General features: G+C 49.1%; 12 protein-coding genes across 12 annotated transcripts; 5 read left to right on the top strand and 7 right to left on the bottom strand.

The window, feature by feature from the left end:
• Positions 1-513: 513 nt before the first annotated feature.
• N7520_004917 (uncharacterized protein) lies at positions 514-854 on the top strand (the record flags this gene model as incomplete). The annotated part of the gene is made up of 2 exons (XM_057138851.1): positions 514-558; positions 615-854. 2 exons carry the CDS (start codon positions 514-516, stop codon positions 852-854), a joined length of 285 nt encoding a protein of 94 aa, XP_056997058.1.
• A 1383-nt stretch (positions 855-2237) lies between these two features.
• N7520_004916 (uncharacterized protein) lies at positions 2238-4824 on the top strand (the record flags this gene model as incomplete). Its single annotated transcript, XM_057138850.1, has 2 exons — positions 2238-3596; positions 3649-4824. 2 exons carry the CDS (start codon positions 2238-2240, stop codon positions 4822-4824), a joined length of 2535 nt encoding a protein of 844 aa, XP_056997057.1.
• Positions 4825-5906: 1082 nt separating this feature from the next.
• N7520_004915 (MFS transporter) lies at positions 5907-7577 on the top strand (the record flags this gene model as incomplete). Its single annotated transcript, XM_057138849.1, has 1 exon — positions 5907-7577. The coding sequence occupies one exon, from the start codon at positions 5907-5909 to the stop codon at positions 7575-7577; it is 1671 nt and encodes a 556-aa protein (XP_056997056.1).
• Positions 7578-7917: 340 nt separating this feature from the next.
• N7520_004914 (uncharacterized protein) lies at positions 7918-10446 on the bottom strand (the record flags this gene model as incomplete). Its single annotated transcript, XM_057138848.1, has 1 exon — positions 7918-10446. The coding sequence occupies one exon, from the start codon at positions 10444-10446 to the stop codon at positions 7918-7920; it is 2529 nt and encodes an 842-aa protein (XP_056997055.1).
• Positions 10447-10654: 208 nt separating this feature from the next.
• On the top strand, positions 10655-10915 carry N7520_004913 (uncharacterized protein; the record flags this gene model as incomplete). The annotated part of the gene is made up of 1 exon (XM_057138847.1): positions 10655-10915. One exon carries the CDS (start codon positions 10655-10657, stop codon positions 10913-10915), a length of 261 nt encoding a protein of 86 aa, XP_056997054.1.
• A 98-nt stretch (positions 10916-11013) lies between these two features.
• On the bottom strand, positions 11014-14154 carry N7520_004912 (putative vacuolar morphogenesis protein AvaB; the record flags this gene model as incomplete). The annotated part of the gene is made up of 4 exons (XM_057138846.1): positions 11014-11068; positions 11121-11564; positions 11609-11717; positions 11775-14154. The coding sequence occupies 4 exons, from the start codon at positions 14152-14154 to the stop codon at positions 11014-11016; spliced, it is 2988 nt and encodes a 995-aa protein (XP_056997053.1).
• Positions 14155-15841: 1687 nt separating this feature from the next.
• Positions 15842-17682, bottom strand: N7520_004911 (bifunctional nucleoside/nucleotide kinase/histidine phosphatase family protein; the record flags this gene model as incomplete). Its single annotated transcript, XM_057138845.1, has 4 exons — positions 15842-16492; positions 16544-17130; positions 17177-17249; positions 17626-17682. 4 exons carry the CDS (start codon positions 17680-17682, stop codon positions 15842-15844), a joined length of 1368 nt encoding a protein of 455 aa, XP_056997052.1.
• A 415-nt stretch (positions 17683-18097) lies between these two features.
• N7520_004910 (RNA-binding protein) lies at positions 18098-19141 on the bottom strand (the record flags this gene model as incomplete). Its single annotated transcript, XM_057138844.1, has 4 exons — positions 18098-18317; positions 18371-18733; positions 18793-19051; positions 19102-19141. 4 exons carry the CDS (start codon positions 19139-19141, stop codon positions 18098-18100), a joined length of 882 nt encoding a protein of 293 aa, XP_056997051.1.
• A 1211-nt stretch (positions 19142-20352) lies between these two features.
• Positions 20353-22264, bottom strand: N7520_004909 (uncharacterized protein; the record flags this gene model as incomplete). Its single annotated transcript, XM_057138843.1, has 6 exons — positions 20353-20946; positions 20996-21049; positions 21093-21246; positions 21310-21850; positions 21899-21905; positions 21980-22264. 6 exons carry the CDS (start codon positions 22262-22264, stop codon positions 20353-20355), a joined length of 1635 nt encoding a protein of 544 aa, XP_056997050.1.
• A 928-nt stretch (positions 22265-23192) lies between these two features.
• N7520_004908 (amidohydrolase family protein) lies at positions 23193-24262 on the top strand (the record flags this gene model as incomplete). Its single annotated transcript, XM_057138842.1, has 2 exons — positions 23193-23494; positions 23548-24262. 2 exons carry the CDS (start codon positions 23193-23195, stop codon positions 24260-24262), a joined length of 1017 nt encoding a protein of 338 aa, XP_056997049.1.
• A 97-nt stretch (positions 24263-24359) lies between these two features.
• N7520_004907 (uncharacterized protein) lies at positions 24360-25356 on the bottom strand (the record flags this gene model as incomplete). The annotated part of the gene is made up of 2 exons (XM_057138841.1): positions 24360-24672; positions 24719-25356. The coding sequence occupies 2 exons, from the start codon at positions 25354-25356 to the stop codon at positions 24360-24362; spliced, it is 951 nt and encodes a 316-aa protein (XP_056997048.1).
• A 374-nt stretch (positions 25357-25730) lies between these two features.
• N7520_004906 (E3 ubiquitin-protein ligase MARCH) lies at positions 25731-26595 on the bottom strand (the record flags this gene model as incomplete). The annotated part of the gene is made up of 2 exons (XM_057138840.1): positions 25731-25874; positions 25924-26595. The coding sequence occupies 2 exons, from the start codon at positions 26593-26595 to the stop codon at positions 25731-25733; spliced, it is 816 nt and encodes a 271-aa protein (XP_056997047.1).
• Positions 26596-26794: the final 199 nt, after the last annotated feature.

The raw sequence follows: 26794 nt of genomic DNA, 5'->3' as shown, positions 1-26794 counted from the left end.
CTTAGCACCTTAGAGTAAGCATTTTACTTAAACTCATGCAATTGGGAACGTGTGTCAATGCTTCTTAAGCACGCACTTTCGACTCCAAATTCCACGCTTTCTGATGTGCGCCCAGTGTGTAGTGGCAGAATTCGGTTTTCACCAGTGTACTCCGTACTCTGGATTCCGTAGTTACTGGCTTGAATATTATAGGCGGTGAAAAGGCGGTCACCAGGATTGAACTTCTATTCCTTGCGGACGCGTGGGTATTTACACTTAACCTTCACCTATTTCCACGCACTATTTCCAAGCACGCCTGCCTCCTGCGAATGATCATGTTTGGATCAACCAGCCGAGGAAAGCAGACGGACAATGTCGATAATGCATCCTGGAACCCTCCTTCGCCTCCCAGTGTAAGAAGTATTCTGCCGGACTTCTACCACACTGTGATTCCAAGACATGCTCAGCTACTGACAAGCTAAGCCCAAGGGCAAAACATGTAGCGTGAGGTAGGAGAGGGATAAGGCCCAGCAAATGAACCGATTGCGAGGGTTTCCTGTCTCAGATGAGGATATGCTTGTAAGTTAAGCTCCATCTCATCAAGAATGATCAAGACAATGCTAATGGATCATCAGCGCCTGGGAGAACAGTACCAAAGACGACTCCGCGCCAAGTGGGATGAAGGATATATCAACTCCCGTACTGTTAAACAATCATTTGAATTTGAACTGGCCCGCCAGAATTATGACACTGACGCGAGAGAGCTATCTCTGAGCACGGCTCTCAACTCCATGAAGATCGATAAGCAACTCGAATCCACAGACTCCACTGCCGTTGACCCTAGTGTTTATACCGGCAAGATAGACAAAGCCTGAATCTTTGCAATGTTTCGGTCTTGATCCTTCGGAAGTTTCAAATCCTGGATATGATCTGTGTCGCTGGCGTTCGTTTTTATACTGCATATTTATCTCTTCCCACCCAAACGCTTTTTTTTATGAATAGTCCCCATATGCATCCTGTTATCCCCAAAGTAAAATGTGTACCATACTTCAGATACATTATCAATGGCCACTGACTCTGGGAAACAGGGGCACCAGCTTCATTCAACCATCACCCGGATCCCAACTCCTCATTTTAGTACACCTTGATACACAGCTGTGTCATGACCTAGTTCTCCATTTAACCACTTAGAGAAGTATTCAAGACAACAGTCTTTCTCTGCTCTAACTGACATTGTCCATCTCTCAACAGTCCGTTGCGATCGTGGCTCAGCTTCCTGTGTCTTGCTTCCACATTCAGCCAATCGTTGATGATGGATTCCCAAATAGATCGGTGCATTTCTACGGTAGACAAGTTGCACTCCAGGAAGGCTATGGTTGGGCTTCCTATGTTCGCCATACTCGACTGGATGAAGGTCACATCGCCAAGGTGGTGGATGCCACGATGTAAAGGGGCGTATGGGGCAAGATTCGGCCATGTTGTCTCCCTAGTCGAGTGGAACCAGTGGTTTGATGAAACAGATGATAATGAGACTCATCTTTGGCGCTTCCAAATTGGGATAGTGGGAGCGCAAAGTTTTGGATACAGTTCTCTTGGCGCCTAGAGCAGCCATGGGGGGAAGATGACTACGATACTACAGGAGAGCTCACAGAGTAGTATGTGTATTGGGTATACATATGGAGAAAACAGAAGAGAGAGCAGAAGTTCGAGGGGACGCACCCCTGACCCCTTTCATTTCGAGTACCATCTTGTCGCTAGGGTTTGGACAGCACGTGACCCTTATGTTGTTCTATATTAATCATGAGAAGAGGTATTCGCAGGTATTCACCTCAAAAAGATATATCTTGCAGATGTAATGCCTTTTGTCAAACTAGTTACATCTCTCTAGAGGATAAAGAACACGAACTATGAAAAAAGAAATAAAAATAAACGGCGCCGGCCAGGTTCGAACACGACAACTGTTAACAGCTTGAAGTTTTCGACTCGACGCACCCGTATCGTTATTAAGGTCAATAGAGTACTAGTACTATCCACATCAAACGAAACGCTTAGTCGTATTATCAGAATGTAAACAACGCTTGTTTTACAGCTGGAGAGTTCCTTTTCTTCCTCACCATTCTGATCTTTCATCTATCGTTTACACGTTCATCCAACCTGATTTTGAATCTTTACATCACCAATTCCTGGCAATAGTGCCATTTGCCATTCCCAATTAAATCGAACAATCTCTACGTGTACATCTTCCTTTCAGTCTCACGATGAAGCACAAATGTGAAACCTCGGACACCACGTACGTTCCTTCGGGGTCGGACGCTTCTGATGCCGATTGCGATACTGGACACGTTGATTTACAGTTCGATGACGAAAATCAGAATACAGAATACGTTCATTCCAATTTCGAAGATGCACATTGGGATCTTGACGATGTTGAGAACCCTGACGCTATGGATCATGACGCTTCAGCATCTCTATTCCACGAGCCGCCCAATTCTTTTGTGGATGTAGAAACTGTAGACTCCAACAGTCTATCTCAAGTTCCAATCTCGGGCTCTGTTACCCAGCCTTCCTCAAACGTTCCCTTGGAGTTTCCAACTTGGCACACCCCAGCTGAAGATCAACCACTTCAACCCTTTCTGGAAGCTCCTGGAGATGATCAGCTTTCCTCATGGGGAGGATATGATCCTGGAGTGGGGCCTATGCTTCTTGACAGTGCGAACCAAGGCCAAGACGATACCATTCAAGGGCCCATCTTCGAAGGGCGTCCCCCGGGTGGACTACATTACCATCCAGTGGCAGATTGCTCACCTTTCACGTACACTCCCGCTTCTGATCAGAGAAAAATATTTTCATTTGAAGAATATTCTCGCCCTGAAGACGTCATATTTGACAGTGCCAACCTGCCACAGGTCAGTCCCAATCGATTGCCTGATGGGAACGAAGATGGTTTTGTTGCGCGCAATTGCAACCCTGCACAGCTCGACCAGTCTATGTCTTCTGGAAGCAATGATGAGACTCAGGTCCAAGGACAGCAGGACATGGCTTGGGCTGCTGCGCAGCCTAACTTCAACCAAGTGCCTTTGCAGTACTATCCTTCAGTGCCTGCTCCGCTTTATGGACAGGAATCTATTGCTTCGGCTCCTGCGCAGCCTGATCCCAACCGAATGTCTTTTCTCTACTATCCACCAATGCCTGATCCACTTCAAGGACAAGAGTACGTGGCTTCAGCTCCTGCGCAGCCCAATTCCAATCAAATGATTTCCCAGTACGATCCAAACATTCTTGATCCACTTGAAGGCCGCGCATACCAACTTCCACCCCTGGGGCAGAGACATGGCTACAATGAAATCCAGGAGTCCTCTCTTCGGGCCGAACAGCAAGCGGAGATTCACCGAGGCCGCAAATACCAGCTTATTGACGAGGGTGATCCATACCAACTGACACCAAGCCCTTCAAAGAGTCAAGATTCATACACTATATCGCTCGACACTAGCCCACCTTCCTTTACGACGCGCATGTTCAAGGCTTTCCCCCAGTCGGACAACTTGAAAAGGGCTTCTAAGCCGCGCAAAGCCAAGGCCACTCAGATGTACCATGAAGATTCCACTGAAGAGGATCAGGTAAGAATACAACCATCATAACGTGAAGCATCTTGCTAACAGCTCCATTCAGTTTTACGATCATGAAAGTAGTACCGACGATGCTACCGATGGAAGCCCTAGTCCCAGTGCTTCAAAGACGAAGCGTGACAAAGGCAAAGCTCCGGTCTGGAACCCTCCCGACAAGTCCAAGAGTACAGTGAACGAGGATCTGAGCACCGTGCGCGAACTGAATGATAAGCTGTCTGAAATGGACAAGACCATGGACAGCCTGGCCAGCACCTTGCATCAGATTGCGGCGGGCATAAAGGCAGACCCTGAATCTACGACGGCCCAATCCTTTCGTCCGGAGCAAGCCAAGGACCAAACTTCGACCCTGGGAAAGCGTCATGCATCGGATACGACGGATCTCTATTCGCACCGCTTGGTGAAACACAATTCAATTGCCAAAAAGCCTTTTTCAAGTGGCGCAGGCGGAAGTACCGAGGCAGGCCCCAGAGATATCAGTAGCGGTGTTCATACCCCAGTGAGCAAGAGAGCCCAAGCGGTAAATGCCAACGCTAGCAGCAAAAATGCCAAACGCAAGAGCCTGGATACAGAAGCTACGCTCATGGATCCTCCTACTCCAGCAGCCAAGAAAGCTCGGGTGACATACTCCAAGGCGAGCAACAAGGGCAAGGGCAAGGGCAAGAGCTCTGCCACTACCCCCGCATCGGCGGACAAAATTACCAGCAAGAAAAATGGCAAGGCGCCAATGACTACAAAGGACACCGAGACGTTCTCGGATGAGAGAGGCCAGGTTGAAGAAGGCAAGGCCAGCAAGGACAAGCGCAAGAGCTTGATTGACACCGCTATGACCATGAATGCCCCTACGCCTACACCCAAGAAAGCCCAGTCCCAGGCTTCAGGATCCAAGCTCAGCAGAAAGGTTAATCAGAAGAGCTCGAATGACAGCAGGGGTAGACTCCAAAGTCCCCCTATCAAGCCCAAGCCGGCTTGCAAGCCGATTGCGATTCCCGAAAGCTGGGACGATGCCAATCCAGCGGACATCCTGATGTTTGAGCTGCGAAAGAGCGGGGCAACCTGGACGACGATCGGAGAATGTTTGACGAGTGCCTGTGATTCAGAGTACTCGTACCGGACCCTTGCGAAGCGTTACAGCAAAATCTTCAATCGTCTGGGCGAACTGCCGGCTCGACTGTCCCTGCCGGAGGAATCATCCCAGAACCCGTCTGTCTCCCTTCCATGATTTGTATTCGATCTAGATTTTTGCTAATTTTTCTATAATATACAGGGCCACGAAGACGAAAGAATGAGGATCATGAAAGAGGATTTTAGGAGTAGGAGATTTTGAGAATACAATCTTGTGGGATGTTGCATAATATGCGGAGGATGGAAACAAGGCACATGGAGCGGGAATATTGTTATCCCAGGTGTGAGTATGGGGAGGATGGGTGGAAGGATTGCTATGAGCAGAGCTTGGGGGATGAAGTGCCATATTCTTATTGTTTTCGATGATCCTGCAATTCTTTATTACTGACGTCTGACCTCTGTCGTTAAAATAAGGGTACACACTAGGCCAATAAGATTGATCGGATAACAGCCCAGTCCGTACAATTCAAACGATCTTATTGAGCCCATGTGTAATATCTGCCAGTTAATTTACCCCCCAGATTACTCTTGTACACCACAACCCATATGCAGGAACATACCCCTGGCTGGAATTGATAAATTGAGGCTAATTGGGTAGACTACAGGGAACATGATCTAGTTGGTTGACTCGAAGCCATGGTCAAGTTCCTGATCGGGCTAGATATGATGTACAAGAGTATTCCGGGGGATAAGTGGAGCGATTCTCTAATTAATCTCACAAGAACACATCAACAAGCCCTATTACCAACCCTTGGAATCTCGTCATCGAAAGGATAGTGGATCCTAGTGGGTCAATTGGGAACATAACTGCCGATCGACCAGTCAGCGTGAACAGCACAGCTCCAGCGGAGCCCAATAGATCTACAGATATCGCTTCTTCTTCAGGACTAGCAATGTAGATCTTGACAAATATGCACAAGGAAAACAACAAAGCGGGTCTAATTGATACCACCGCGATAACTAGTCGCCCCCGTTCCTCCCATGCGCCAATCACATCCTCGGACTCGGGCAGATCAGATCCTATGAAAATGTTTGTTGCGTCAGGTATGAGAACCACAATCACTCGGTAACTCACCGAGTTCGCTGATCAGGTTTATTGTTCGTCCTGTCAGCTCCTCTCTTTTTTTGGTGCGCTACGAGTCTTGACTTTGACTCTGGCTGTCACCCACACACTGAGCCATGACTGTGTTTCCTGGAGAGGTGACTAAACCAAAGGGCATCCCTTACTGGCGCCTGCTTTTCGATGCTGGCGCCATCCCGCCCGATGTCGCAGCCCACCATCACAAAGGCGCGGGGACAGAGAAGGATCCCTTCCAGATAATCTGGATTGAGAATGACTTACGGAATCCTATGAACTTCGGTATCGTGCACAAATGGATGATCACCGTGTTGATGGGAATCAACACTTTAGCCGTCGCACTGGTATCATCTGCGTATTCGGGTAGCCTCGTTGAGGTAATCGAGGAATTCCATATCAGTGAGGAGCTCGCCATCGTCGGGATCTCGCTATTCGTCCTGGGATTCGCTGTCGGTCCGTTGGTCTGGGCGCCGCTGAGTGAGCTCTATGGCAGAAGACCGATTCTCATTGCCAGCTCCGCCGGATTGGCGGCTTTCACGGCGGGGTGTGCCGGCGCGCAGAATATCTGGAGTCTGCTTATTCTGCGGTTCATTGCTGGTTCGTTGGGGTCGGCTCCGTTTGCTGTTGCGGGTGCAGTGATTGCCGACTGCTTTCCTCCTATCAACCGTGGTCTCGCGAGTGGGTTGTATTGTGCTGCGCCATTCTTAGGTCCCACGCTAGGTCCCATCATCGGTGGATTCTTATCTGAAACGGCTGGTTGGCGCTGGGTGGAAGGGCTGGTGGCTGCTTTCGCTGGATTTCTGGGTATTGTTATTTTTTGCTTCTTGCCTGAGACGTTTGCACCCACTCTTTTGAACAAACGTGCCGAGCGTTTATCTGCTACTACTGGTCATGTGTACCGTAGCAAGGTTGAAATCGACGACGGCAAGAAGAAACCTGCGGCTATCTTCAAGGTGGCACTCTCGAGACCGTGGGTCCTTCTCGTCCGGGAACCCATTGTTCTGTTATTATCGATATATCTCGCCATCATCTATGGAATGTGTGTATACTCTCCTAATCCATTTGACTATCCATTTGACTCGACTAACCTCGCCAGCTTGTATCTGCTCTTCGCAGCCATGCCGATTGTCTACCAAACCGAACGCGGATGGAGCGAAGGCCTTGGCGGACTTTCATTTTTAGGCATCACAGTCGGTATCCTCTTCTCGGTAGCTGCGACGTTCCCGCTCTACTTCAATTATAAAAACAAGACCCTCGCTGCTGGTGGTCGTCTAGCACCCGAGCAACGCCTCCCAGGTGCTATGATAGGTTCCATCGCGTTGCCAGTAGGTCTATTTTGGTTCGCCTGGACAAATTCCCCCTCTATCCACTGGATGGTCTCCATCGCAGCCGGTGTTCCCCTCGGTTTCGGTATGGTGATGGTCTTCCTACCGGTCCTGAACTATCTGATTGATGCATACACCATCTACGCCGCATCGGTTCTGGCTGCCAATGCTTCCCTGCGCTCGATCTTCGGCGCTGTATTTCCCCTGTTCACCACTTATATGTATAAGGACCTCGGTATCCATTGGGCCTCATCTGTCCCAGCTTTCTTGGCTGTTGCGTGTGTACCGATGCCGTTCTTGTTCTATCGCTATGGCCCGGGGATTCGCAAGCGCTGCCATTATGCTGCTACTTCGCATGCATTTATGGAAAAACTCTATGAGAGGACCGCGTTACCCCCGAAGATTGAGAGAGAAGGATCCACCGATGCAGAAACGCTACGTGGTTAAAAGACTTCAATGTTGGCTGTGGATCTTAATGATCGACAATATAGACATTTCTAAGCACATGATAGATTACGTAGAATAATGGACTCATGAATTATGTGTATATTCATCATTTCCAACTTATGGAAGCTTAGGTGCTTGCATCTCATAGGCCTAAATTTAGGTCGAAATCTCTACAAGCATTTGACCTCGAGTATGATACAACATAAGCCAGCGCTAATGCATTGATCTCAATTCTGGAAGAACAATCCAGAACCACGTGCACTTAACAAATCCTAAAATACCATCCAACACCATTGATCCAACCCATCCATCCAGCCTCATAAATCATAAATATTTTAGATCAAAGAACGCTCAATTCCCGCCTCCCACTTGTTCCGCTTCGCATACTCATACCCATGCCCTGCCCACTCCATTCCGAAGACGAGGAATCTCCTCGAGCACGTGAACCACCAGTACTGGTACTAGCACCGATACTAATTCCCGCCGTTGTGAGGGAGTCTCCGTCATCCATGATTGTGGGTACAGGTCCACCAACCATGACTGGGCGGATTTTCGCACCGACGAAACCACGACGGTCACGACCTGTGCGGCCACGTCCGAGCCAGTTGTGCTTCAGTGCTTTGCTTAAGATCTCGATTCTATCTTGTGAGGCGTCGTCTGTTTGGACGCTTCCGATGACGCTGACACATTGAAGCATGCGACCGACTGTCTCGGTGATGACGTGAGAGGAGTCTGCGGAGCCGACGCGGTGCTTTATTGTTGGGCGCTGATTGGAAGTTGGTGGGGAGGAGACGGATGAGAAGATCATTGGATCGGGGTTGGAGGATGTGTTGGATGCTGCGCGGCTGCGGGAGTCGCTGCTCCCGGGTCTAAAGTTTGCGTTTGTGGGTGCCAGTACACTCATCGAGTCGGAGGAGTAGCTGTCTGCGACGTTGCTGAGCATAGTTGAGGATTGGGAGTTGTAGCTGCCGAGACCTGCGTCTAATGAGGCAGCGGTGCCGGGTCGACCGCCGGTAGCGGTGCTTTTTGTGGTTACGCTTAGTGTTGAGAAGCCGGTGTTGATGCTGTCGAGACTGAGGCGGGAGAAAGTTTGTTTAAGAGTTTCGTAGCGGTTGAGGATCATGCGATCTCGGAAGGCGATCAAGACTAAGTTGCGCACGTCGAGGGATCTACCGGCTGGTAGCGAGCCCCAGAATTCATGAGACTCACGAGAGGTCATTAAGGACCCAACTCCTTTGAACTCGAGATCCAGAGGCAAGAACACAGCCTGGATGAAGGGGAGGATTGTGCCAAAAACTAACATCCACACCTGGACTAAATGAGGAACCAGCTTCTCGTCAGGAATGCCAACTAAAGAACTGTGGTTGAGTGTCGCAAAGCCAGTCTCCAGAAGTTCTTGGAGGTCCGAAATAATCGATGTCGGGGTGCGCTTCTGTACACAGCGTTGTAGATGTACCAAAACGAGCTTATTAAGGTCCTCGATGGCGATTCGCACATCCTCGCCATCGAAAATGACCAGCAGCTTCGCCTTGAGAAAATCCCATGCATCTTCAGGAGACATGTTGTTTAGTCCGAATCCTTGCAAAGTCTCTCGTAGGACCGCTTCTCCCATCGCACCGGACGAGCTGTTTAAGGACGAGGGCCCATTGAAGACTGCAGTAGCGGCATTTCCCGCTGCTGCACTGTTTAGCCATTCAGTATGTTCGGATTCCGCAAGAGCCTTTTCCTTCCCTTTTTCTTCCTTCTTCTTCTCGCGCAGGGCTCGTCCGCCATGTAACAAATCCAGCCCACTGACGGATTTACCAAAAGTCGCACCTGGAGCCGGGGAGGAAGGTCCTGTAAAAGAGTAGAGGGACTGGGGTGCGTTGGGGTCCGCGGGACGAGAGTTGCTCGACGCCGAGGAAAGAGGCAGTTTCAAGTGCTCGTCACGGTCCTTCAGCTTGAGCTTCTGCCGTGACAAGAAGTGGTGTTTGTGTTTATCCTTGTCCTTGTTGTCCTTCTCCGGCGCAGCGGGCGTAGATTTCTCCCCAGCCGGCACTACGGTACTGACAGAGGCATTGGACAGGTTATACATGGAAGAGTTGTTAGAGGGCAGATCGGCCAGACTAGCCGTAGACGAGCTGACCATGCGCGACAGACCATTGCCGATCTTACTCGGGGACGGCAGTCCTCGATCCCGGTTGAAAGGATCCGACTTCTCTCGACTGAGCACGATGTGTTTCGGTTTTGAGAATAGCTTTTTCTTCTTCTTGTTCTCTGGTTGGTCCATCGGCTGGACTGCTGCGCCGGCTCGCGGAAACACCACGTTGGCAGCTGTTGTTGCGACATTCGGAGGCGGCTGGTTCACTCGTAGAGGAGCGGGTACCAATGGGGGTAGAGGTGGAGGAGAGGAGCTGCCACTTCGTAATGTGTCGTCTGAACGTTTTATCTGCTGCATAGCCGCCTGGGCGGCGATGCGGGAAGCTGACACCGGCATCTGATCGGACGATGCGGTGGGTAGTGAGGGCTCGAAGAAACCTTGGGAGTGATGTCGAGACCTGTGTCGTGCCAGTTCGAGCGAGGGGCCTCGACCCGACGGCCGACGGTCTTGTGGCATTCTAGCTGCGTGTTGGGGCGACGTGTTGGCTGACGAACGGTGTGGAGAGAAATAACCACCCCCGGAAGGAGGGTTGATCGGGGTGATCGGAGCAGCGGAGACAGTGGTCACATTGGAGGAGGCATCACTACCGGAAGATCCGGGGCGATTCAATTCGTCGTCATCTGAATCGTCCTCATCGGAGAGTGGAGGTTGGGTATGATGACGATAGACTGGGGCGGGGCCACGTTGGGAGCGACCCGGGGAACTTGGAGATCGATAAGTAGGGTTCATAGTGAATCCATGTTATAAAGTTGATATTCTATATTTATATAAGGACTGGAAGGGTAAAAAGGTTGAAGTTGACAAGGCTGGATGCCTATTAAAGTGATCAACAAGCTCCCCCCTTTCGGTCTAGTTCATCTCTCACTCCGCCGATCTTTTCTTTTTCTTCCCCCGCCACTTTCAACTCCAACACATTCCCACTCGAAACATCACAATCATGGCCAACCTTCAAGCTGTTTACACCGCTCCTGACGCCACAAAGTCCTTCCAGCATGGAATCCCTGCATCCTCAGACCCTGCTGCTAAGCACATCCATTTGACGGCCCTCCAATCCCTGGTACCAAAGCTCCAGGACGAGATAAACGTCTATTTGACCGCACGAATGGAAGAAGATAAAAAGGCCCAAGGGCAGACATCGGAAAAGGAATCCAAAGAGGAGGAAAATTACGGCGAAGAAGTCATCGACGACGATGCGTGAACATCCATGAATGATATAATGTGCTATGCTACAACTGGGTATCAACGAAAAGGCCAAACCTGCATAATGCAGACCAAAAAAAAATAAACCGAACAAATCTACGAACGAACGCCCGCGACTCGACTTGCACAGCCTAGATGAACAACAGTATTGCTGGACGAGTTAGCATTATCCATTCGGAAAGGCCATGGATGATGGAACTTACTCGGGGAATACATTAATCACACTGCCTCCCAAGCGCTTGTGACACACACCACAGATCCGCTCCTCTGTGATCGTAACGTGTCGCGCTCGGGTGCCGCCTCCTCGAACATTCTCGCCGAGTGTGAGTTGCGCTTCGGTCTGCATATCGCGTGCCTTGCGCAGGCTCGCCACGATGCGGGACTCGTTGAAGACGGAATTGGCCGCACGCATCCGGCCCTTGAAATAGAACTCGAGGTCCTGTACAGCTAGTGTCGCAGGAATCAATGCTAGAGCTGCATCGGCCGGTAGTCGGGATCCATGCTTGGCGAGCATGGCTAATGCCGGTCCATTCTGAGCTGGATAGCCATGTGGTGGGGCCAGGTACAGCGAGAGCAGGGTGAGATAGATGGATTGTTCTGGTTCTTTCTCTTCGGTTGTTTCGGCCAAATGGACGTGGTTGCAGTATCTAGGATTGTTAGTATGGTCCAATGATTCAAGAAAGACACTTACTCTTCCGCTTTGTCGTGAGCTTCCAGCTTAAATACATAAATCTCGAGTACTTGGCGATGTTGGCCCATCTTGCTGAAAACAATAGCTCGGGCCTCATAGAATTCAGGATCTGCATCATTATCATCAGTATAGATTTAAGAAAAAAAAGTTGGATCAGAAAGCTTACCTTCGCGGTCCAGCCGGTTCAGAATCTTAGCCGGCGAATATTGCTCACTTTCCTTGAGCATAGTCAAAAACCTTTCTTTAGTCTGGGAGTCTGTCTTATCCGCTGTAATCCGATCAAGATACAAGACCAAAAGCTGCTGGTGCAAATCCGGGCTCATATCATTCCACTCGTGGATGACATGTTCAAGATATTGCACAGCGAGTTTGGTATCAACACTCTGTAAGAACCGTAAGACCCGTGGGCGTGGCAGGGTCTCAGCATTCTCAGTGTCTGTCAGAAATACCTCCATTCCAAGCTCTTCATCAATCCGAAGAGGCCATTCTCCGAACTCCAGGATCAATTCAATTTGGTCGGGTGGGAGATTTTGCAGATAAGCAACGGTGCGTGCAGGACCGCTAAGCACACCCTCCTCGTCCTGTCCGAATCGGTGAAGCAGTTCCAAAGCCTGGCGGTGTAACTTCTTCCCGTAGAGGAAATCAATTAAATCGTTATACCGACCAGTTTCTTCCAATCGCTCCATTACCACCTCTGGGTCACAGAAATTGGCAATGCGGAACAGTGATCCCGCGAGTGAAGGCGTGGCATACATATGGGCGCGGAACAGGGTTGTATCAACAAGGCGCGCCTTTTCACGGATTGCAGGTAGAAAGTCTTCGGTGCTTGGGAAGTCTAACAATTTCAGCACAGAGTCGCTAGCTTCGTCCGAGGATTGTACTGGCGCGGGAACTTTGAGACCGCCATCTTGGCCTAAGAATCTCTGGAAGCGCCGACGAACATCTGCCAAATAACCCTGGAGCTCACGGACGGCGTTCTTCAGATCTTTTTCCTCGTCACGGATACTGCCTGAATCGCTGCTCCCGTCGGCTCGTCGAAGGAAAGACTGGACAGACGGCGCATAAAGAGACGATATAGTACCTCCATTAGCTGGGGCTCCGTTAGTCCCATTGGTTCCATTGGCTGGAGGATCAGCTGAGCCGTCAGCTTGCAGGCCATTGATCTTTGGATCTGAGCTCCTCGAATCCGAGCCATTGTCATTCTCTGGGGCAGCTGAAAGATCGCCAGCGATTGACCGAGGGTAAAGACGAATAACCGTCTCGGGTGCAGCTGCAATCTCGGTGAACAGATCCAGAGATTCCCGGTATTTGTGCAACGCGAACAAACTCTGGGCTTTTTCGAGCTGAGCAGTGCGTAGTCTGCCGGCCTTGTCTCGGAGTAAAGCATCCTCCAACATCCCTAATAGGCTGATAGCCTCGTCCAGATACCCCTTTTCGACCAACGTATCAATCTGGGTATCATAGCTCAAAGCATCCATCCGCCAGATTGTACGGTCACTGCCAACTAAGAAACCTTTTCCGGCGTGAGCAAGGCTGATGTTCGGCTGTGGAATGTGCAAAATATTTGCCGACGGGAGCGGGATCGATTGCAAGAGCGACAGGGTCTCCGGGTTCCGAACCTCTAGCACACCCTTGGCTGTATCATGTAGCGCCAGCAGGAATGGGTAGGAATATCCAATCTCCATCGGAGCATGACTCCAGGGAATCTGTCGTCGCCCAAGTGGCTGACCATCTACGTCGATGAAATTGGTATTCACATCTTTGGCCAGTAGAATCTGGCCTTCCCCTAGCCTCGAGGCGAGTGGTTTCGGTACCATACCTCCCATTCCAATATAACTCATGCTCGCCGCACCGACTCCCGTAAAACGGCCCGACTCCTCCAAGCTCCCTGGACTAGGAAGTTCTGTCACCTGGCCACCCTCCACATCCACCATGACAAAGCTTGAGCCGAGTCCAACAACCATTCGTGTAGCTGACACCCAGGTCAGGGTCTTCACCCCGCTCACCAAGCTTAGCTCCGTGGTATGCGGTTCCAGCTCCATATCCCGCCACACCCACATCAAGATCTTCCGTTTGACAGCGACAGCCAATCTCGACACGATAGCCGGGACATTTGTATCGGGATCATTGACGACGTTCGAGGTGATGGCAAACGACGAGGCGCCTTTCGTCTGCGCAAGCTGCTCCTGAAATTCATAGGTCTGAGAGTCGTGGAAGCTCACATAGCCACCCGAAAGCGAAACAATCACGTGTGCCTCCTTCACCAGAGCTAGCTGCTCAATTTTGTACCGGGCGAATTTCTCCACCTCGCGGAGCAGCTCGGTCTTGCCATCGTCGGTCACGCGGTAGATGCGGAGTGTGCCGTTATTGAGGCCGGCTAGTAGTCGGTCACCGTAGGCTAGCACCGAGTCGATTTTGGATTTGTCGCGTGGCTTTAGTTCGACCAGCGGTTGCGCAGTGAATGCGGACAACATTGCTTCCCGGCAGGGGTCAATTTGTCCCTCCTGTCCCTTGGGCTGGTGCTTGCGTATCGAGAGCTCCGCCATGTGACGTCTTGCTGAGTCATCTAATGTTTTTGCCTGAGGCGACGAACCACCTGCCAATAAGCTGCAACAGTTATTCTTTGATAAAGCCTAAATTCAGAATTGTTTCAGACGAAGGGTTTCAAATATTATGAAACCATCTGCACTGCATGTCAAAATTTCAAAATGGTGCACGTGTATTATGTGAGGTCATATTCCTAGGAGCGCTACGTGCGTCCGACCTCGGGAGCACCCTTCTTTGCTTCTATAGTACCTCCAGCACTAGAGTGGCCCCAAACACACATCCTCTCCCAAGGTCAACAATGGTAAACCCATATGAAACAGATCCAGATAGAATCCCTGCAACCGACTTGTACGCAGATTTTCCCTTTTATGGCCGATACTGCCCAAATGAATGATTCCCGCGTTGATCCCCAGCGTGTCAACTCTCAGACTACAGACTCCCTGAGATAATGGGCCTCGGTTGTTAGTCTTTGCACCGATGAAATCAGAATCTATCCTGCTGACGAAGCCGGTCGCGACATTTTCGCTCGTGGTAGCGTGATCGTGAAGTCCAGTCATCTCCACAGTGAACCGGAGATTGACTTCTCCTGCGCCGATATAAACGAGCTTCGAGCAACTGCTCTAGCAAAAGCCGTTGTGAAAGATGTGAAAGTTCCGGAGATTCATTTTGCTGGCAAGGTAATTGAGTTAGTCTTGTTGTTCTATTTTGCTAAATTCACATTATTTAGATTAATGGTCGACAAGTGCTTGTCCAAGAAAGGATTCCAGGGGTTGGATTGTGTGTCGCGTGGCCGTATCTATCTGGAGACCAGAAGAATTCATTCAAAGAACAGGCTGGGAAGATACCTCATCGGCTGCACAGTATCAGACCCACGGAGAACCTTACAGCTCGCTCTCACGTCGAATAGGACCCGAATATCCATAGCAACGGTCGAATCAATTCGTTAGAAGATAGAATAATTTTTTCAACCAATGACGATCCAGATACGAGCTTCATGCATAAAGACTTTACTACGTCAAATTGCATTGTGGACAATGGCATAATTGTGGGACTTATTGACTGGGAAATGGCTGGATCCTTTGGCTGGAAGACTGCTGAAGACGTTCACCGTCGTATTAGGACCTCACAACGAGAGAATTTCGTGAATTCCAATTTGAGAGAGGAGCAGATTCAAGAGATGATGTTTTGGAATAACCTCTATGATGTGCAAGAGAGTTAATAAATCATTTACAATGAAAATGAACGGAGCATTATCCTGTGTATGCCTTGGCAGACTCTCGACCCGACTCTTCATAGTACTGTACATGATTTGAATGGCAGATTTGGCTACCTAGGAAGAAACAAGCATCTTCAACAGAGAACTGTTCAACCCAACAAATGGGAACAAAGAGCGAATGAGGGAGAAGAATGATATAGCGCTTAGAATGATTCGGGTCATTCTTGAAAAGAGTTTCCGGGCTTCCATGCCAGGTATGAACAGGGAGACACAGCTTACGGAGATGACGAATGACCCGTGGTATAAACATGGCTTTATAAAATCAGACTGCTGGACCGTCAAGGACGCTTTCCTAGAATCAAACATATGGTGAACCAGCTGGAAGCCCGACGTAGGTTATGTCGCTGAGGAGTTCAAACTCAGGCAGATTAGGAGCTATAATGACATTTTTGGTATCTAATATCTGATTCCTACTTATGTTCCTGTCCATTCTCCGGGTAATCCTGATGCTTCGCTGAAGTTCCCTTCCCACGCCACGTAGACACAGCCGATATACCAGCCTTGAAGCGCTGTTCTTCTGTGCCATACGCACGAGGCGTAAGCTTAATCAATGTATGCAGCGGAACCTCCATCCACGGACTCTTCTCCTGCGGAATATTCATAAAGTACGCATAAATACAGCGCAGCACAGCCTGGTGCGTCACGATAATGACATTCTCACTGCGTTCCAGCTCCATGATGATAGGTTCCAGACGAATGACGACGTCGCGATAAGACTCACCACCACGATAGCGGTAGTTGTACTTGTCTTCGTCACGGGCGGCGAAGTCTTCAGGGTATTGCTCGGCAATCTCTTCATAGGTGAGGCCATCGCAGACGCCGGAGTCCAGCTCATCGAGCGCTTTCCATTCTAGTTTCTCGAAGCCGGTTTCAGCTTTCAAGTGTCGGGCTGATTGGATAGTACGCTTGAGAGTTGAGGTCCAGATGACGATTTTGGTGTTCTCGGGAATTCCGGACTTGCGCAGTAGCTCGGGGAGAGCACGGGCGTAGGCTTCGCCGCGCTCTGAGATGTTGGAGTCACCGCCGATGCGGCCAGTGAGATTATATTCCGATTCGCCGTGCTGTTAAGTGTCAGATCTTGTTGCTTTTTGTCTTTTTTAGACGAAACGAACCCGAGATAGCCAAATTGATCTTGGCTTGATGTGCAGATTCTGAATGTAGTATACCAAACGACTGGACAAATAATCCTTGATCTGGTTGATGATAACGGTTGATCCAACGTTGATGAGCTTAACATAGGTGTAGCTTTTTTCGCCATTATCAATCGTTTCATACGCCTTTTCATAGTTGACAATACGCTTCCGGAAATCCAACGCGGCCAGCTCAGGATCCTGACCCTTGTAATCTGGAGAAGTCGTCTTGACCTCCAGAATGTTATTCATGATGAGATCTTCATCGTCACAGATCGACTCGACGAAGAGGGTCTCGATATCGGCAGCGGCACATTGCTCGTGAATCCACGCGCGGCGCTGCTTGGTCGAATTGGTAGCATCTAAGATGGCAACCACACCCTTGCCTGCTTGAAACCAGGCCAGCATGTCAGACATGGCGGCCTCAGCAGCTGCCCGACGCATACGCTCACCCTCGGCATTGTGAGGATCAAAGAAAGTTGCCTGTGGTTGAGGAGTGTTATGACGCCGGTAGCTACCGACGTTGAACACACGAGCCGGGATGCCCACCCAGGCCAGATATCGCATGGCTAGAATACTTAGCCTAGATCACCAGTGGGGGTGGTGGGAGCTTACCTTTTCCAGCTATGAGACTCTTGCCTCGCGCTGGAAGGCCAACCATGACCACACATATCTTGGAATCATCTGACTGGATAGGAGGTAAGCTTGGTGCCATGGTAAAACACTGTATCAGAAATTGACAAAAATGGAAACAGAGCACAAGGGCAGAATGAAGATAAAAGAAGAAAGACAGATCAGATGATCATAGAGGTTGTGATAAAAGTCCCACGGTCATATGGTCTTATAGTGTCAGGAGTGGTCTTATGGTCTCCAATAAGCACTATACTTCTCTATTGATCGGAATTGCCCCACAAAGAAAAGATAGGCAATCGAGGCCAATATAGCAATCAGATTATAAGGGCAGGACTTGAACCGAGGCAAATAGGAGGGGCAAGGATCCCCGGACAGCAGACGATCCGCAACTAAGAGAAAAAGAGGGGCAATTGATCCAACATATAACTTACGCTAGCAATAAACACCTTATGCTGTTGCTGACTTCGAGTAACACTTTTTGAAGACATTGTTGTAATTGTTGTAATTGTTGGTAATTGTGAAATTTGAAGTTGTCGGAAGGAATAGGGACGACTTTCCGACCCGGGGCCGAGAGGAATGCAAGATTCGGGGGGTTTTTTTTAATTTTCACCTAATCATGCAGGGATTTGCAGATGTATGCGAGGACAGTTTCACTTTGACCCGTGTGATCTTCAGTAGAAGAAATTAGAAGTTAAAAAGTTTCAGGAAAAAAGAGGAAATGCGATCATGCGGTGAGTCTGGAATTTCGTCTCCACTATTGATAACTAACGTCATCCGTTTTCCCGCTTTCCAAATGCTTGATTTTCCCACGATTCTCTTTTCTATATGAATGCAATCCCTGAAATGCCTCTATAAACTCCTATACTTTTTGCTTTTTGTTTCTTACGTTTCATCTTATCATTCTTAAAGTTGTTCAGAGCTAATGCGCTCTTCTGGCTTGATGGTGGTACCGCGCGCCCGCTGCACGCGGATCGGACCACCCCACGGCCCTTGTTGACCGTTCAGAATATCCATTGCCCGTTGAGCTTCTTCAACACTGCTAAGATCGACAAACAGATAATAGTGCTCGCCGGGATCGAATCGCTTCGCTGGGTGGGGGGAGAACAGCTTGCTCACTTTCTCACTGTTGCAAAAAGTCAGTTAACGGGACAATATTGGATTGGCCAAGGAACGTACACGTTGTATCCTTGGAAAAAGGTCTTGATCTGAGCCTCCGCTACGTCGGCCTCCACGCGGGGCAATCCTCCCACGTATACGCGTTGACTGGCATCGGAGTTGACCATGGGGGCCCGGGGTGAACTCTCAATCTCCGAACGACGCCATCGGTCGACGCCAATCGGCGATCGCTGCTGCTGTTCACTCGCTCGCTCGGCTGACGACTTAGCCACGCCGGGCTTGATTTTGACGGGACGACCCAGCATATCCTTTCCATCCAAGTCGATCATGGCTCGCTCAGCCTGTTCTTTTGTGTGCAGGTCGACAAAACAGTACGATGGGTTACGGCCGGTAAACGGGTCAATGGCAATGTCGATGCGCTCGCTATCAAGGTTCAGACTCAGCAAGGCCGATTCGCCAGCAGAAAGTTAGAAAGGCCATACATGGAGAACTCGGAAGCTGTGAAGAGTGCCTCGACATCCTCAGACTTGGCTGTGTAGGGCATGTTGCCTACATACAGACGGCGACCATCCGAGATAGCCTGGGGCACATGAGATCCTGGGCGACTAAAGGCGGTGCGGGAGGTATTGGTTCGCGGGGAGGGGGAGGGGGGTTGCGGGCTTTCTTCACTCTTCATGCGCCAGTTGGCAGAGTTGAAGGCACGACCATTGGTGCGGACATTCTGGTGAGGAGTTCTCGGTGCTAAATGACTGTTAGAGATCTGGATGATTGGCTTTGCTGGGTTAACTAACCTTGCTGCTCCTCGGGTCTGGGGATCTCGATATCGGCCATGATCTGAAAGACCAGTTAGGGGAAAGGTTCAAAGTCATGACAGGACAACTCTTACTGAAATTATCCACTGGAATTAATATTTCGACAAGTTTGCAGAACCAAGAAAAAGCCTCCCATCACTTGCTTCAAATCACTTTTTTTTGTTTGTGTGCAAACAGTGCAAACACGTGATTCCACTATTTATTTTTTCGCGCGAACTCTCGCTTCTTCCCTTTTCCTTCGTTACAAGAAAATTCATGGAATTTCTCTCCTACTCAGACATGATTTGGTCTTGAATTTGTTTCAATGATATGCTGCGAAGATTCTTTGTTCATGCAACCTGCATGAGTCAAAGCTAATTTTGACTCGCCTTGCATCCCAACCAACACTCAACCTATCGACAACTAATTGGTAAGTCCTTTGTCTTTTTTTTTGCAATCCGCCTCTATGATGAGTATGATTATACACAGACCTGTTCCAAAAAACCTTGAGGATACCAGATCGATATTCAAATCTGATGAAGCTTTACAATCATGTTTTATCAACACGTTGTCTGATCATTGCTAATGATTATTCTAGACACTGCAGGACAGAAACTAAACCAAACACTTCAAATGATCTTCTAAACTAATGGTGAGTCACTTTGTTTTTTCTCCCGCTTCAATGATGAGTATGATTATACACAGACCTGTTCCAAAATACCTTGAGGATACCAGATCGATATTCAAATCTGATGAAGCTTTACAACCGTGTTTCATTCAACACTATCTGACCATTACTAATGATCATTCTAGACAGCGATTTATCTTGACCATTCTATTATGATCTAATCCGATACACGACCTTCAATACAACTAATGGTAAGTGATTTTGTTTTGTCCCTCCGCTTCAATGATGAGTAAGATTTTACACAGACCTGTTCCAAAATACCTTGAGGATACTAGATCGATAATAAAATCTGATGAAGCTTTGCCTTTCTATATTACTTGCCAACAAGTTGTGATCATTGCTAATGATTATATCAGATCCAGATCCCATATGCATGAATATCAGTGATAGAAATATGATTATTTACCATTCCATTGTTGCCCACGCAGTAAATTATCGCATCCAGTAGTCCTTCATATAAGAACCTAGCCACCTAACAAGCCCTCAAGCCCTCCGATCAATCATTATACCCCAAATCTTCCTGTACCGCTCCCACCTCCTCCCTCTCATAAAGAATCTCCGGCTTAACATCCCTCCGCAAAACATACCTCTTCGCACGGAATCTGCCTCAATCCATATTGCGCATGAAACTTAGTTGGCACTGAAAATACCTGATCCAACTCCTCCAGGGTCTTGTTCTTCGTCTCAGGCATAAACAGTAGAACAAGCCACCACCCAACAAGATTCCATGCGGCATAAAAAGCAAACGCCCCCTGCGACGTAAACGCACTCTGCATGGCCGGCCACGTAATTCCCAGGACGAAGTTGAAAAACCACGTCGTCGCCGTAGCCAATGCCATCCCGTGCGGTCGGACGTAGAGCGGATACGCTTCTGCGGAGTAGGTAAATGGTACTGGACCTGCGCCTGGGGAGTATGCCATGCCGAAAAGGTAGGTTCCTAGTGCTATGCAGATGATTCTGGCGCTGTGGGTTTCTGGGATCCAGAAGCTGAAACCTGTGAAGAACATTGCTAGTGACATAAGTGGGAATGTTACTAGGAGGAGGTTGCGGCGGCCGAAGGTGTCAATTGTGTAGATTGCTGGGATTGAAAAAAGCCAGTTTACTACACCCCAGCCAAAGGAGGTGAGCATGGATGATACGGCAGAGAGGTTTGCGTCCTGACAAATTAGAATTGATGAAAGCAGAGGTGGATTACACTAGACATACCATGAATATGGCGGATGAGTAGTAGGCAATGACGTTGACTCCACAGAGCTGGCTCTTTCTTGATAGATGTATAACTTATTATTGATCATGGTCTTACCTGCTGCATGAACATAACAATCTGCGAAGCAACCATAGCTCGTCGATTTCGAGGTACGGTGATGAGTTCCATGACCGAATTCCGTCCCAGGTTCATACTATTCTCCGCTTCCAGCAGAGTATGCATATAGAACATGTCCCTTGCCGCTTGGATCCTATGATGTCGCAGCGAACACATCGACTCGTAAGCGCGAAAATATTGATTCTGACTCATATACCAACGCGGCGATTCAGGGCACGAGAAAACAAACGTCAAGACGATAATGGCCGGGATCATCGCAGATCCCATCATGAACCTCCAGTTCAGACCGTAGATCGGATTTCCATCGGGGATCTGATAGAATGCCAGGTCCGCAACATACCCCAACATGATCCCGAACGCGGTCCACATCTGCCACTGCATTACCAAGGCACCGCGGATAGAAGGAGGTGCCGTCTCAGCTGCGTAGATGGGAACAGTAGCTGATTTAGGACCAATACCGAATCCCAGTGCAAAGCGCGAAAGAAACAAGTTCCACCATTCTGATGCGAAGCCGGACCAGAAGACGGAGAGAGCGCTGAAGGCACATGTGATGAAGATTGTTCCCCGTCGGCCAAGCCATCGATTGAATGGCACTGTGAGCCAGCAACCGATGAAAGCACAACAAAGATATGGGGCTGAGGTGATCAGGCCCAAGATCCAAGTACTTCGGGCACTGTTATCAGCGATTCCAAATTGATGCTTGTACCAAAGCTGAGCACCGTTAATGGTGGTTTCATCTATGTTAAGTCAGCGCTGCTCGTCATATTTTGTAGGGCTCTTCATACCCATTCCCTGAACAGCAGCGGAGAGCGAGCACAGCACAACAACCAAGTACATTTTCTTCGGCTGAGACCATCGGTGCTCACCTCATCAAGCAGAATTGCCTTTTCTTCCGCTGTCAAGGCTTCGATGCTCGCAAACCGCTCTGGCGCCTGGGCCAACACCGCGCCTAGCTCAAAGGCTCGAATGTCCTCCTCGTCACCTATTTCGTGATTGATTGCGAAAACACGACCCCGCTTCCGTAGCTCAGAATGGCTAAACCCAGCCAACGGATTCGAGAGTTTAGCATTGAGATTGCGGCGGGCGCGCTCAGCTGCTCCAAAGTTGTGCGTGAGCTCACCGGGCTGTTCATCAATCGCGATTTGCTTCATTCCGTTTTCTGGTATGATTACGAGGAAGAAAATGACGAGAATGCATCGGTATTGAATGCAAATGCATGGCAATGGACTGGGATCATAACAAAGAAATAACCAGAGACAACCATGTTGCTTACTTTTGAGTCTGGGTAGTGCGAGTCTTGTCAAAGAAGAGACGCCCAGAACTATAAGCTAGTGCAGAGGACCACCTTGTGGGGACATATTTAGTGTAGTCTTTTGAATGATTGGTGGGAATCTAGGGTAAGCGGCCAGAAAGACAAAGGATCGCCTGCTCGTTTACTCATTTGGAGTGCAGGGATTACGCAATCTATTGAAGTGGCTGGACGAGGAGCCTGCAGGTTGTATCACGATTCGTAGCAGGGATGAGAGTTAAACTTGAGTGATAAGAGCTAAAAAGTGGCGAATTCAGCAAGGGTATACACGCATAGATCTCAGACAGGAAGTACGGGGTGCTTGAAGTAGAACTTTGTACAAGCTGAGCTAAGTGTAACTTAGTACATTTCTCATGGCAGATAACTTGACAAGTGACCATGATTCTACTCTAGAAACTAAATGTCCCTTTACGACTTAGGTACGGTACGGGTTTCACTAGGAGATAATGGTTGGTTAGAAGCTTGAATAGCTACTAAATCCCCCGTCGGATAGATCGGCTCGGGAAACGTGGAGAAGTGACGATCCGCCCCCGCATGTTATAGGAACCGCCCATTGTTACAGGAACCGCCAACAGCGGATCGCCGACCGTCGGATAAGGAGCCGATACATTCCTTCCGATGGTTACTTGGAACACCAATGCTCAATGTTGATGCAGAAAGTGCGGGGCAAGTAACTAAGAGCCAAGTATAAAGTGACGTGAGGCCGAAGTAAAGCGTAGACTCCTCACATTCTTTTCCTACTCCCCCATACCATCCTTCACATCACAACAATGCTAGGAAAAATCGCTCTCGAAGAAGCCTTTGCGCTTCCCCGCTTCAAAGAAAAGACAAGATGGTGGGCAGGCATGTTCGCTACTGATGTTGACAAGCACGTCTCCGAGATCAACGACGTGGACTCCATCCGCTTGAACTTCGCCGAGAAGCACGGCGTCGGTTTACAGATTCTCTCATACACCGCTCCAGGTGTACAGGATATCTGGGATGCAAAAGATGCACAAGCACTGGCCGTTGAGATTAACGATTACATTGCCGAGAAGGTGCAAGCGCACCCCGATCGATTTGCAGCTTTTGCGTACGTCACATTCCCATAGCTGCCGATGCCGATGCTAACCGCATCACCTGTAGTACCCTTTCCATGCACGATCCCCAAGAAGCAGCTGCAGAACTCCGTCGCTGTGTATCGAAGTATGGTTTCCTCGGCGCTTTGGTTAATGATACCCAACGTGCAGGACCAGATGGCGATGACATGATCTTCTATGATAACGAGAAATGGGATATCTTCTGGCAGACATGTGTGGAGCTCGATGTGCCTCTTTATCTCCACCCGCGTAACCCCACGGGTACTATCTATGAGAAGCTCTGGGCAGATAGGAAGTGGCTCGTCGGGCCTCCTCTTTCATTTGCACAAGGCGTGAGTCTACACGCGCTGGGTATGGTTACAAACGGAGTCTTCGACCGCCACCCCAAACTGCAGATTATCCTTGGACACCTGGGTGAACACATCCCCTTCGATATGTGGAGGATTAATCACTGGTTTGAGGATCGGAAGAAGTTGCTTGGATTACAGGAGACGTGCAAGAAGACGATTCGGGAGTATTTCGCACAGAACTTGTGGATTACTACGTCGGGTCACTTCTCGACCCCGACCTTGCATTTCTGTATGGCTGAGGTTGGGGCGGATCGAATTTTGTTCTCGATTGATTATCCGTTTGAGACTTTCGAGGATGCTTGCGAGTGGTTTGATAAGGCCGAGTTGTCAGAGACGGATCGGTTGAAGATCGGGAGGGAAAATGCTAAGAAATTGTTCAAGCTGGGTGCTTATAAGGATAGCACCGCTTGATCTGTATTATGGTGACATGCTTAGTATTGAATTCGAAATAAAATTAAGTATCTGGTCATCATGCTCCATTGGAACTTAGTTCGGCCCTGGTCTGTGCTCACACTGTATCTTCATCGAAGCAGCGTGCCACTTGAGAACCAGATAGTTCTATTATAGCCGGTGAAAAGGATCGACCCTTGATACTGTGCAGGGCATCCCGATAGATGCCATACCTCTCGATAGCACGAGAAAGAACATCCCAGATAGCATGAAGTGTGCGAGTTAGTTGAAGACGGTCAAAATCAAGGTTTTCCTCCTGAGTGATCTGGGCGTTTCGTAGTCGAAGGAACGTATTGTGAACCCACTCATCATAAAGTTCGAGGTACATGGACAGTAGGACCTCTTCAAGGCGTCGTGGTTTCTTGAGATGTCTGCTGCCATTTAGTCAGTAATTTTGGTATCAGAGGCAATACTGACGTTGAGACCAGCAGTGCCATCCGTCGATATCTGGTCACCCAAGCAACATCCTCGACGATCAATAGTCCCAACATGTAATCCACGGAGCCAGTTATCGAGAGTAGCTCCTGCATCATACCATCCAGCCATGAGGCAAAAGCGAGTATCACATTTGCAATTGACTGGGCATTTGTCGTGGCCTTTGGGTTGAGAAATGACTCTTCATCGGAGACGGAGAAAAGGGCATTTTCCAGACGAATGACCATGTTAGTTAGCGCAATAAATCTCATGCGGGTCTTAGACCGAAGCTGGGGGTGAGAGAGGGATCCTTTCATGGCGTCCAGTGTTTTCAACCTCTGGTCTACCGGTATATGATCGAGGATCAAGATGTTCAGTTCCACGACTCGGGTGCGAATCTCTTCCTGCACGGCTGCGGTGAAGGCATCTTGGTATGCCTGTTCGACTTCATCTGCTGCGGTCGACTCGTCGTCGTAGTCTGGGAATGGCTCGGAGTCGATGAGTTCACGTCTTGAATCGGTTGGCTCGGGGTCTTGGGGTCCCAGCGTGGTCGCGACTGGCGGGGAAAGGTCAGCATCAAAGTCGATGGTGAGTTGGGAGCGGATGGATTTGAGCAAGGACATAGCAGTTTGAGTATCCATGATGCAGTGATAGCGAAAGTTGGAAAGCTGGAAAGGGAAATTTACAGAGATGAGGAAAGTAAACGTCCAAGGGTAGAAAATGAATTCCGAAATTATGCCTAAATAATTACTGTATTTACCACCTCTCAATCCCAAAATGCATAGTTAAAAATGCTTCTTGATTCAATCGAGTTGTGGTCTTGCCTTCCCCTAGATGAAAGCCTGAATAATGAAACAGACCAATAACAGCGGAACAAGACGTTCCAGTAGTCACCAGAACTGTCTCTCAGGTGATTCCATCAAGAGTTAACGAAAGCAAACTGATTCTTCGCACATTGACTAATCAACGTCTCATTGGAAAGGAGGCGACAACTTAAGTAGTGCGATATGATATTTTACTCGGCTTTGGGATGGGTCAAGGGCTCATCGGGGACAATATCATCTTCATCCTCATCCTCAGGTAAAGGAACGTCCATGACCTTTTCACCCGCCCACTGTAAGGTTCGTTTGCTCCAAGACCGGACACCTTTGTACACAGTCTGGAGAAAGGTTAGTAATGAAGTGGCATCTCAGTGACGCTCAGCATACCCAAAAGAAAGTGGCCACTCCGGCCAGAATCACTAGCCAATTCAAATTGGCAGCTCGGTTGCGTCCAGTAGACCGGCCATTGCTCACAACACCTGAGCCTCGGATCCAGTATGGCGGCGAGAAGGTAAACAGCACTCTGAGGAACGACGTCAATCCCAAAGCAGCAAACCCTTTCACGAAATGTTCAAGCCAAGAGGCCTCTTCATCTAGCTCCAGATATGTATCGTCCAAGGGGCCAACGTAGAAATCAATAATGGGGTCAGCAATGAATCCAAGTAAGAAAATAGTCAATAGAAGAATGGCTAGCGTGAGGACAAGCTGGGTGGCAGTACTACTGATCCAGCGAGACCATGTCAAACGCTCCAGGCGATATTGAAAATGGCAAGTCGGGCACTCCCAGTAATTCCGTGTGCCAAAGCCGGGGTTGGCTAGTCGCCAGGACTGCAGGCATCCTTCGTGTACATATCGCGAGGATCCTTTGCATTTGCAGGGGCGAAGTAGTCGACCTGCTTCGGGATCGCTGGACTCATAAACCAAGCGAGATCTTCGGAGAAATTCCGAGGGCTGAACGGTTGGCCATACTGTTTCCAAGCAGATGCGACAGACTCGTGGGGGATAGCTCTGCTCGGACCCAAGCCCCGATGAGTCTGGCTCATTGCTTGGGGGGTCCATCATTACTGAGGATCATATCTCTGGACCAAAATTCGCTCTGAGTTCAGAGACAAAAAAAATTAGAAGAAAGAGAAGAGAAAAGGACAGATGAAGAAACTGTGGGAAAGGGCAGTCAGGGACTAAACCCAATTGGACTCACCGCCTTGGAGCAGCTCAGTCACAGCTACCTAAGCACCGCGTCAAACGTCACCCTCCGTCT

This window comes from Penicillium odoratum (genome assembly GCF_028828045.1).
Source record: "Penicillium odoratum strain IBT 22623 chromosome Unknown utg000004l_segment0_segment0, whole genome shotgun sequence".
In the NCBI taxonomy this organism is placed as follows: Eukaryota; Fungi; Ascomycota; class Eurotiomycetes; order Eurotiales; family Aspergillaceae; genus Penicillium; species Penicillium odoratum.
This window is presented reverse-complemented; position numbering and strand designations above follow the sequence as displayed.